Source organism: Aquarana catesbeiana, linkage group LG04 (assembly GCF_042186555.1).
Source record: "Aquarana catesbeiana isolate 2022-GZ linkage group LG04, ASM4218655v1, whole genome shotgun sequence".
In the NCBI taxonomy this organism is placed as follows: domain Eukaryota; kingdom Metazoa; phylum Chordata; class Amphibia; order Anura; family Ranidae; genus Aquarana; species Aquarana catesbeiana.
The window spans coordinates 573,677,081-573,689,909 of record NC_133327.1 but is presented as its reverse complement, the minus strand read 5'-3'; the positions used below and the strand labels follow the sequence as shown (position 1 = coordinate 573,689,909).

At 52.3% G+C, this 12,829-nt stretch overlaps 1 protein-coding gene across 1 annotated transcript in view; it reads left to right on the top strand.

The window, feature by feature from the left end:
- Positions 1-12,829, top strand: part of LOC141140674 (uncharacterized) — a 165,794-nt gene that overhangs the window by 86,385 nt on the left and 66,580 nt on the right. Inside the window, exon 4 of the mRNA XM_073628081.1 lies at positions 7,783-8,301. Coding sequence (XP_073484182.1) covers positions 7,783-8,301 — 519 coding nt within the window. The remainder of the gene's footprint in view (positions 1-7,782; positions 8,302-12,829) is intronic.

The following is a 12,829-nucleotide window of genomic DNA, read 5'->3' as shown; positions in this document are numbered from 1 at the left end:
ACAGGGGGACACTGGAGGGAGAGCGCACACACACAGGGGGACACTGGAGGGAGAGCGCACACACACAGGGAGACACTAGAGGGAGAGCACACACACACAGGGCGACACTGGAGGGAGAGCACACACACAGGGGGACACTGGAGGGAGAGCACACACACACACAGGGGACACTGGAGGGAGAGCACACACACACAGGGGGACACTGGAGGGAGAGCACACAGGGAGACACTGGAGGGAGAGCACACACACACGGGGACACTGGAGGGAGTGCACACACACACAGGGGGACACGGAAGGGAGAGCACACAGGGGGACACTGGAGGGAGAGCACACACAGGGGGACACTGGAGGGAGAGCACACACACACAGGGGGACACTGGAGGGAGAGCTAACACACACAGGGGGACACTGGAGGGAGAGCACACACACACACGGGGACACTGGAGGGAGTGCACACACACACAGGGGGACACTGGAGGGAGAGCACACACACAGGGTGACACTGGAGGGAGAGCACACACAGGGGGACACTGGAGGGAGAGCGCACACACACAGGGCGACACTGGAGAGAGAGCGCACACACACAGGGGGACACTGGATGGAGAGCCCACACAGGGGGACACTGGATGGAGAGCCCACACACACAGGGGGACATTGGAGGGAGAGCGCACACACACAAGGGGACACTGGAGGGAGAGCGCACACACACAGGGGGACACGGGAGGGAGAGCGCACACACACAGGGGGACACTGGAGGGAGAGCGCACACACACAGGGGGACACTGGAGGGAGAGCGCACACACACAGGGGTCACGGGAGGGAGAGCGCACACACACAGGGGGACACTGGAGGGAGAGCGCACACACACAGGGGGACACGGGAGGGAGAGCGCACACACACAGGGGGACACGGGAGGGAGAGCACACACAGGGGGACACTGGAGGGAGAGCACACACACACAGGGGGACACTGGAGGGAGAGCGCACACACACACAGGGGGACACTGGAGGGAGAGAACACACACACACAGGGGGACACTGGAGGGAGAGAACACACACACAGAGGGACACTGGTGGGAGAGCACACACAGTGGGACACTTGAGGGAGAGCACACGCAGGGTGACACTGGAGGGAGAGCACACACACACGGGGGGACACTGGAGGGAGAACGCACACACAGTGGGACACTTGATGCAGAACACACGCAGGGGGACACTGGAGGGACAGCGCACACACACGGGGACGCTGGAGGGAGAGCGCACACACAGGGGGACACTGGAGGGAGAGCGCGCACACAGGGGGACACGGGAGGGAGAGCGCACACACACAGAGGGACACTGGAGGGAGAGCGCACACACACAAGGGGACACTGGAGGGAGAGCGCACACAGGGGGACACGGAAGGGAGAGCCCACACACACAGGGGGACACTGGAGGGAGAGCGCGCACACACACAGGGGGACACTGGAGGGAGAGCGCGCACACACACAGGGGGACACTGGAGGGAGAGCGCCCACACACACAGGGGGACACTGGAGGGAGAGCGCACACACACACAGGGGAACACTGGATGGAGAGCACACACAGGGGGACACGGGAGGGAGAGCCCACACACACAGAGGGACACTGGAGGGAGAGCACACACACACACACAGGATGACACTGGAGGGAGAGCACACACACAGGGGGACACTGAAAGGAGAGCGCACACACACTGGAGGGATAGCGCACACACACAGGGGGACACTGGAGGGAGAGCACACACACGCAGGGGGACACGGGAGGGAGAGCACACATACAGGGGGACACTGGAGGGAGAGTGCACACACACAGGGAAACACTGGAGGGAGAGCACACACACAGGGGGACACTGGAGGGAGAGCACACACACACACAGGGGGACACTGGAGGGAGAGCACACACACACTGGGGGACACTGCATGGAGAGCACACACAGGGGGACAGGGGAGGGAGAGCACACACACACACAGGGGGACACTGGAGGGAGAGCACACTGGGGGACACTGGAGGGAGAGAGCACACACACAGGGGGACACTGGAGAGAGAGCACACACAGGGGGACACAGGTGGGAGAGCACACACACAGGGGGACACTGGATGGACAGCGCACACACACAGGGGGACACTGAAGGTAGAGCGCACACACACAGGGGGACACTGGAGGGAGAGCACACACACAGGGGGACACGGGAGGGAGAGCACACACACACAGGGTGACACTGGAGGGAGAGCGCACACACACAGGGGGACACTGGAGGGAGAGAGCACACACACAGGGGGACACTGGAGGGAGAGCGCACACACAGGGGGACACTGGAGGGAGAGCACACACACAGGGGGACACGGGAGGGAGAGCACACACACAGGGGGACACGGGAGGGAGAGCGCACACACACAGGGGGACACTGGAGGGAGAGCGCACACACACAGGGGGACACTGGAGGGAGAGCACACACAGGGGGACACGGGAGGGAGAGCGCACACACACAGAGGGACACTGGAGGGAGAGCGCACACACACAGGGGGACACTGGAGGGAGAGCGCACACAGGGGGACACGGATGGGAGAGCCCACACACACAGGGGGACACTGGAGGGAGAGCGCACACACAGAGGGGGACACTGGAGGGAGAGCGCACACACACAGAGGGACACTGGAGGGAGAGCGCACACGCACAGGGGGACACTGGAGGGAGAGCGCACACAGGGGGACACGGATTGGAGAGCCCACACACACAGGGGGACACTGGAGGGAGAGCACACACACACTGGGGGACACTGCATGGAGAGCACACACAGGGGGACACTGGAGGGAGAGCACACTGGGGGACACTGGAGGGAGAGAGCACACACACAGGGGGACACTGGAGAGAGAGCACACACAGGGGGACACAGGTGGGAAAGCACACACACAGGGGGACACTGGATGGACAGCGCACACACACAGGGGGACACTGAAGGTAGAGCGCACACACACAGGGGGACACTGGAGGGAGAGCACACACACAGGGGGACACGGGAGGGAGAGCACACACACACAGGGGGACACTGGAGGGAGAGCGCACACACACAGGGGGACACTGGAGGGAGAGAGCACACACACAGGGGGACACTGTAGGGAGAGCACACACACAGGGGGACAGGGGAGGGAGAGCACACACACACAGGGGTACACTGGAGGGAGAGCGCACACACACAGGGGGACACTAGAGGGAGAGCGCACACACACAGGGGGACACTGGAGGGAGAGCACACACAGGGGGACACGGGAGGGAGAGCGCACACACACAGAGGGACACTGGAGGGAGTGCGCACACACACAGGGGGACACTGGAGGGAGAGCGCACACAGGGGGACACGGATGGGAGAGCCCACACACACAGGGGGACACTGGAGGGAGAGCGCACACACACAGGGGGACACTGGAGGGAGAGCGCACACACACAGAGGGACACTGGAGGGAGAGCGCACACGCACAGGGGGACACTGGAGGGAGAGCACACACAGGGGGACACTGGAGGGAGAGCGCACACACACAGGGGAACACTGGATGGAGAGCACACACAGGGGGACACTGGAGGAAGAGCACACACACACTGGAGGGATAGCGCACACACACAGGGGGACACTGGAGGGAGAGCACACACACGCAGGGGGACACGGGAGGGAGAGCACACATACAGGGGGACACTGGAGGGAGAGCACACACACAGGGGGACATTGGAGGTAGAGCGCACACACACAGGGGGACCCTGGAGGGAGAGCGCACACACACTGGGGGATACTGCATGGAGAGCACACACAGGGGGACAGGGGAGGGAGAGCACACACACACAGGGGGACACTGGAGGGAGAGCACACACACAGGGGGACACTGGAGAGAGAGCACACACAGGGTGACACAGGTGGGAGAGCACACACACAGGGGGACACTGGATGGAGAGCGCACACACACAGGGGGACACTGGATGGAGAGCGCACACACACAGGGGGACACTGGAGGGAGAGCACACACACAGGGGGACACTGGAGGGAGAGCACACACACAGGGGGACACTGGAGGGAGAGCACACACACACACACAGGGGGACACTGGAGGGAGAGCACACAGGGGGACACTGGAGGGAGAGCACACACACACACAGGGGGACACTGGAGGGAGAGCACACAGGGGGACACTGGAGGGAGAGCGCACACACACTGGGGGACACTGGAGGGAGAGCGCACACACACTGGGGGACACTGGATGGAAAGCGCACACACACAGGGGGACACTGGATGGAGAGCGCACACACACAGGGGGACACTGGATGGAGAGCGCACACACACAGGGGGACACTGGAGGGAGAGCACACACACAGGGGGACACTGGAGGGAGAGCACACACACAGGGGGACACGGGAGGGAGAGCACACACACACAGGGGGACACTGGAGGGAGAGCACACACACACACAGGGGGACACTGGAGGGAGAGCACACAGGGGGACACTGGAGGGAGAGCGCACACACACTGGGGGACACTGGAGGGAGAGCGCACACACACAGGGGGACACTGGAGGGAGAGCGCACACACACAGGGGGACACTGGAGAGAGAGCACACAGGGGGACACTGGAGGGAGAGTGCACACACACAGGGGGACACTGGATGGAGAGCACACACACAGGGGGACACTGGAGGGAGAGCACACACACAGGGGGACACTGGAGGGGGAGCACACACACGCACAGGGGGACACTGGAGGGAGAGCGCACACACACAGGGGGACACTGGAGGGAGTGCACACACAGGGGGACACTGGAGGGAGAGCACACACACACACAGGGGGACACTGGAGGGAGAGCGCACACACACAGGGGGACACTGGAGGGAGAGCGCACACACACAGGGGGACACTGGAGGGAGAGCGCACACAGGGGGACACGGATGGGAGAGCCCACACACACAGGGGGACACTGGAGGGAGAGCGCGCACACACACAGGGGGACACTGGAGGGAGAGCGCACACACACAGATGGACACTGGAGGGAGAGCGCACACACACAGGGGGGCACTGGAGGGAGAGCACACACAGGGGGGCACTGGAGGGAGAGCGCACACACAGGGGGACACTGGAGGGAGAGCACACACACAGGGGGACATTGGAGGTAGAGCGCACACACACAGGGGGACACTGGAGGGAGAGCACACACACACACAGGGGGACACTGGAGGGAGAGCACACACACACTGGGGGACACTGCATGGAGAGCACACACAGGGGGACAGGGGAGGGAGAGCACACACACACAGGGGGACACTGGAGGGAGAGCACACAGGGGGACACTGGAGGGAGAGCGCACACACACTGGGGGACACTGGATGGAGAGCACACACACAGGGGGACACTGGAGAGAGCACACACACAGGGGGACACAGGTGGGAGAGCACACACACAGGGGGACACTGGATGGAGAGCGCACACACACAGGGGGACACTGAAGGTAGAGCGCACACACACAGGGGGACACTGGAGGGAGAGCACACACACAGGGGGACACGGGAGGGAGAGCACACACACAGGGGGACATTGGAGGGAGAGCGCACACACACAGTTGGACACTGGAGGTAGAGCACACACAGGGGGACACTGGAGGGAGAGCACACAGGGGGACACTGGAGGGAGAGCACACAGGGGGACACTGGAGGGAGAGCGCACACACACTGGGGGACACTGGAGGGAGAGCGCACACACACAGGGGGACACTGGAGAGAGAGCACACAGGGAGACACTGGAGGGAGAGTGCACACACACACAGGGGGACACTGGATGGAGAGCACACACACACGGGGACACTGGAGGGGGAGCACACACACAGGGGGACACTGGAGGGAGAGCGCGCACACACAGGGGGACACTGGAGGGAGATCACACACAGGGGGACACTGGAGGGAGAGCGCACACACACACAGGGGGACACTGGAGGGAGAGCACACACAGGGGGGGCACTGGAGGGAGAGCAGACACACACAGGGGGACACTGGAGGGAGAGCACACACAGGGGGACACTGGAGGGAGAGCACACACAGGGGGACACTGTGGGGGTGGGGGGACCAGGAGAATGTGATGGGCCTTCCTCAGTCATGTTGGGGCCCGGGCCCCATACATCTGTACTCTGCCCCCCCGATGACGGCCCTGGTGTCTCAGCTTCACTCACCGAGTCACCCGATGGCATTAATAATACTGCTAACTGCGCGCTGCTCCCCACCGGCCCCTCCACTCTTCTCGTCCGTCCCAGGTGATGTCACGGCGCATACAGTACAAGCCCCTAGGACGGACGGGAAGGAAGGAGCGCCATTAGCAGTATTATTATCGGCATTATTACAGCTGCTTCAAGTGGCCTCTCATGTGGCTTAGTCCGGGCCCCTAATGGTCTCGGGCCCTCAGGCGGTGCCCGAGGGCCCAACTGGTTAGTCTGCCCCTGCAACCAACCCAATCTGCAGTATACTCTCTACATCCTGCGATAGTAGCAGTAATGCCTTATCCATGCAATACCTGCAAATAAAATTTTGCTCAGTTTGTGGATATAGTGGATACATTTAGATACTACTATAATAAATAATAAAGATCTCTACGAAATTACACACAGTATGGAAGAGCCCTGGGGCCATCATTATTTATTTTTTTACAGAATTCTGAGTTTGAAAAAATTGTTTTTTTGCAGACATCATAAAAGGTTTTATTTGTCAGGACTCTGAGTTTGAAAGTATGAATTCTGAGTTTGAAAATTTTTTTTTTTTTTACCGAATTCTGAGTTTCAAAGTCAGAGTTTAACAAAAAATTATTTTCTTTTACAGAATTCTCAGACTGAAAGTCAGAATTCTAAGATGATGGCCCTAGGGGTCTTCCATAACACAGAATAAAATTGACCCATTGATTATTAAACGTAAAAAGTATCTGAAAACGTGGTCAAAAATTGCCTTTGAACTTTCTAGGATGTATTAAGGGATACCGATTACAGACATCCAGTGACAGCAGGGATGACCAGTTCATTGTAGCTGTACTTAGTAAACTGGAATCAGACTGATTATGAGTAAAATAAAGTTTAATAATGCAAACAACATTCATCCAATACCAGCAAACCATAGGCAAAGCAAGTGAAAAATAAACATGACAGTGAAGCAAAACCAAAACAACAACCTAACTATTATACACTATATACAAATGGAGGGAAGCTGACATAAACAGGGCATGACCAGGACTGGAACTGGGAGCAATTGGAGCAGAGAAGGAGTAACAGGATACAGGGTACTAGATGCAAGATACAGGATAAGGCATGGATCAGGATAATCAGCAAGCAGATATACAGCTAACAGCCAATTGACTGAAACCTTCCCAGCAGCCAGCATCAGGTGGAGCCTATTTACTGGGATCTGCTGGCTGTTGGGAGACACCTGCTGGAAGCCACTAGAACTATACTCTTCAGCTCTGGGAACCACAGTGCCACCAGCATGTGATCCAGGTCCTGACATCATGCACACAAGAATACCAGTACCAATATGCCAAGCTGAACACACCTAATCTGTTATAAATTGTAGGAGCTAAAGGTACCACACTCTAGGCTGCACATTTCTCTTTAGCCTTAACTTTGGAGCTCTACAGCATATGTAACATTTATTTTTTCTTTACTTTCTTTATTATTGTTGCTTTTTGACTTTACTGTAAGTAAAATTATGCATGCACTGTATATGTTAAGTTTATGAATATTTATTTGTCTTACAGCTACAGACATCTTTCCCTCCAATTCACCTCAGTCTTATCTCTAACTCAAAACCATTGGATAAAAAACTCAAGGACTATGCATCAAATTCTGATCTTTCCAAAGACGCTCGAGGGGAAAAAATCAATTTGCCTCAAGTGGAAAGAGCATCAACCCCCAAACCGACTAAAGCATTCCCAGACAAATCCAAATATCCCAGAGATTTTGGATGCAACATTAGTAATTTGGCAAGCACACCTACATTTTTATTTGAGGGACCAAAAGACTCCAGACTGGAAAAGCAAACTTGGCTGGAGGTTTCTTCTCCCAAGACAACCTCTGACCGCTTGTCTCCTGAAATACTCAAGAATGCAGAATGTCAGTCATGCAAGAACGAGAAGAGAATGAAAAGCGAATATGACAAGATCCTTTTACAATCCAAGAGAGAAAAGGAGGCTTTACAGTTGAGGATTAGTGAATTAGAGGCTCAACTTAAAAAGAGAAGCGATGTCAATCAGAAAACTGAGGAAACCCACGGAGAGGTGAGTGGGATTTATATCAAACTTGCTGTTTCTTTTTAAACAGATACTTTTTGAAGTCATTTTTTCATAACTGATCTTGAAAACATGAGCTGTAATTACAGATCATGGGGCTCCATAGAAAATGCTTGATGGAGCCCCCTCTGTCTCTTGCTGTGGTACCGGGTAGTGTCAACATTGACAATACATGCATGAATTCTCCAACTAACCATGCTGTCCTCAGTAGCGTACAGCCATTTTCAATATCATTTGATCTTTTTAGGGTGTAAGTTCTCAGGGCCTTGGTAAAAATGTTATTGTCTCTCACCCCTTCCCCCACCACAAAAAGCAAGTGCTGGACATTGGGATTTACCAGCCAGTAAAATAGAAAAAAAATGTATTTTACTTTTTTCATTTTATATTATAACATAACTGCTAGTGTTGCAGAATACAACTACTGTTGCCTTAATACAGACTTTTTTGTAGGACTACAAACCTTAGCTTCTATCACCTTAGCTTCTATCGCTCTACGCGTTTCGTTACAATACCATTATTGTATGGTATGGTATGGTATTGTAACCAAGAAACGCATAGAGCTTTCCTATGAAGCGACGTCACAGTATTCATATGTCACCATGTTATCTGAATATAGTCTACGATTATGAACCTATCCATCATTGTTTATTATGCCTATATGTTATTATTACAATCTGGTCTACACAACCAAGGGCCATTACTATGTATATCATGATGAGATAATTATGTATAACTCACTAATTGTTTAGATGATATCTATCGAGATCAACTATTTAATATGCAATTTTACTATGTTAAATGTGTATGTATGCCTTTTGTATCAATTAAACAATGTTTACAATGATTGGTTCATCATGCTTAGTAGTGTGCCTCATACAAAGTCCCAAATGTTCTCTTCCTTATACAAGATATCTTAATCACTCATGTGCATCTGTATCAATTGATAAACACGTACAAAAAATCTATAACGGACATTAGAGGCACCCACGGGACACAATGAACATAAAATAAATTACTTAATTTACAACCATAAGGCATGAAAGCATGATTAACCATAAGTCATTAAAATCAATCCATAGTAGTTGCATCTAATCTGTACAATAATACATTGAAAATACAGAGTGTAGCTCATTGCTTCAGTAGCTAGCGTGCAAGCTAGTCTTCATGAGTCAATGAAGAGCCTTTCATTGGCCTTTTCCTCTCGGATTTAAATGAAGAGCCTATTGTTGGCCTTGTCTTCTCGGTTCCCTTTTGTGCCAACCCAGGAAGTACCTTTATGCAAGTGCTCACTCAGACAGGCAAGGTATGAACTATATTCTTGTGTATATGTATATGCATATACAGTATATGTATTTATACTGTGTTTCTTTCATATACACTGAATGTAAGTCACAGCTTGGTAATTGTTGATCTTCTCAATTTACGTATTTATTTCTTTTAGTCCCTTAATGAGTCCTGAGGAAGCCGTTATGTGAAACGCGTTGACTCATGCAGACTAGCTTGCACACTAGCTATAAATCAATCAGTTTCGCTCTGTATTTTTATGTATTATTGTACAGATTGGATGCAACTACTATGGATTGATTTAAGGACTTATGGTCAATCATGCTTTCATGCCTTATGGCTGTAAATAAAGTTATTTGTTTTATACTCATCATTGTGTCCTGTGGGTGCCTCTAAAGTCTGAACATGTTTTCCCAAATGTAAAACTTGTATCATACATATGCGCGCACACACACACACACACACACGTGCACGCACACACGGTTCTACATCATTCCTTCCCCAAAGAAGAATACAAAGTCCATACAACAGTCACACAGCTGGTTCTGGGTAAGTGTTCCCAGGTCTGTGGGAGAAAACTCACACAAATCCAGGAAAAAGAGTTGTTGTTGAAATGTGATATGTGTAATGTCTGAAATCCAAACTGAGATTGGGAATGCTGGTACTGGCTGCTAAAATAAAATAAAAAATAAGCAGAGCAGGGATGATTGGAAAAAAATTATATCTGCACTTTGTCCTAAATGCTGTTCTGACAACATTGGTGTTTGAACTAGCCACAGATGAACATATTTTAAGATTAATCCACCCGATGTGAACAATAGTACACCTTTGTACTGGCTCCACCCTCTTGTGACAGCTGTGTTATATTATTACTCATGTTAAAACTAAAACCAGGCATTGTGCTATACTGGAGGAAGCATGCTGCCTGCTGTATATGAAGAGCTACCAATGAACCGATCACTGATCAGCATCCTCCAGAGGTACAGTAGATGGTTGCATGTTTACAAGAGCTGGAGTCTTGTGACTCTTCCCAGCAAACTTTGAACTACCCCTGTGCCTAATGCCGCGTACACACTAGTGGACTTTTCGACTGGACTGGTCCGACGGACCAAGTCCGGGAGACATATCGACCATGTGTGGACTTCATCGGACCTGCAGCGGACTTTTTTGGTCGAAAATCTGACGAACTTTAGATTTGGAACATGCTTCAAATCTTTCCGACGGACTCGAGTCCGGTCGAAAAATTTGCTCGTCTGTATGCTAGTCTGACGGACAAACACCGACGGAAGGGCAGCTATTGGCTACTGGCTATCAACTTCCTTATTTTAGTCCGGTCGTACGTCATCACGTACGAATCTATCGGACTTTGGTGTGATCGTGTGTAGGCAAGTCCGGTCGTTAGAAAATCCATCTAAAGTCCGTCGTAGCTCCGTCGAAAGTCCGTCAGAAAGACCGTCGGACCTTTGTTGTTGAAAAGTCCGACTGTGTGTACACGGCATTAGTCCTGTTACAGGATTTACCCACAAGTACTAAGAAATATACGGATGAGGAAAAAACAGTAGATCCCTATTGTAAATGTTATCTTCTCACCCTGATGCCCTAGGCACTGGCCAATGGGTGCATTATGGTAACATACACTATATTGTCAAATGTATTGGGACACCTGCCTTTACACGCACATAAAATTTAATGCATCCCAGTCTTAGTCCATAGGGTTTAATATTGAGTTAGCCCACCCTTTGCAGTTTCAACTCGTCTGGGAAGGCTGTCCACAAGGTTTAGGAGTGTGTTTATGGGAATGTTTGACCTTTCTTCCAAAAGCACATTTGTGAGGTCAGGCACTGATGTAGACGAGAAGGCCTGGCTCCCAGTCTCCACTCTAATTCATCCCAAAGGTGTTCTATCAGGTTGAAGTCAGGACTCTGTGCAGGCCAGTCGAGTTCCTTCACCCCAAACTTGCTCATGTCTTTATGGACCTTGCTTTGTGCACTGGTCCAAATCATTTGGTGGAGGGAAGATTATGGTGTGGGGTTGACCTCAACCCGCTGGAACACCTTTGGGATGAATTAGAGCAGAGACTGCGAGCCAGGCTTTCTCGTCCAACATCAGTGCCTGACCTCACAAATGCGCTTCTGGGAGAATCGTCAAAAAGTCCCATAGACGACACACTCCTAAACCTTGTGGGCTGCCTTCCGAGAAGAGTTGAAGCTGTTATAGCTGCAAAAGGTGGGCCAACTCAATATTGAACCCTACAGACTAAGACTGGGATACCATTAACCACCTCAATACAGGGTACTTTCACCCCCTTCCTGCCCAGGCCATTTTTCAGCTTTTAGCGCTGTCACACTTTGAATGACAATTGCGTGGTCATGTTACAATGTAACCATGTGACATTTCTATCATTTTCTTCACACAAATAGAGCTTTCTTTTGGTGGTATTTAATCGCTGCTGGGTTTTTTATTTTTTACAAAAAAAGACCAAAAATTTTGAAAAAAAAAAAAGTTTCTTCGTTTCTGTCAGTAAATTTTGTAAATAACTTTTTCTCCTTCACTTAAGTGCGCTGATGAGGCGGCACTGATAGGCTGCACTGATAAGCACTGATGAGGTGGCACTTATGGGCACTAATGAGGCGACACTTATGGGCACTGATTAGGTGGCACCAATGAGGAGGCACTAATATGCCACACTTATGAGCACTGATAGGCGGCACAGATAGGTGGCATGGATGGGCATTGATGGGTGGCACTGGTGGGCATTGATGGGCAGCACTAATAGCCAGCACTGACTGGCATCACTAATGGGCACTGATTGCTGGCACTGGTGGGCACTGATTGCTGGCACCATGGGCGTCCACAAGTAGGGGCAAGGGGCAATCCCCCCCCCCAGAATCATCAAGAAGATGTTGCATTTGCCAGTTGCAGTGTCTGCTGCAGCCACGGCCATTGCAGCGATCATAGGATGAGATGGCTCGGCTGCTCGGGCCTCCGCTCGGCAGTTCCGCCGTTCCTCTTCAGTGATTGGCTGCCTGCCTGCGTATGTTTTGTATCCACCCGACTCGGCGCTGGCACCACCCACTCAGTGCAGTCAGTGGCCAAGCCTCTGAATGATACCCTGCCAGTGCCTACTCATCACATCACAGGAAATCCTGACGTGAAATGAGTGGCATTAAAGTTGCAAGCAACAGAAGAATAACCACAGGTAACAGCAGTTAGGAGGAGCATTTTAATGTAT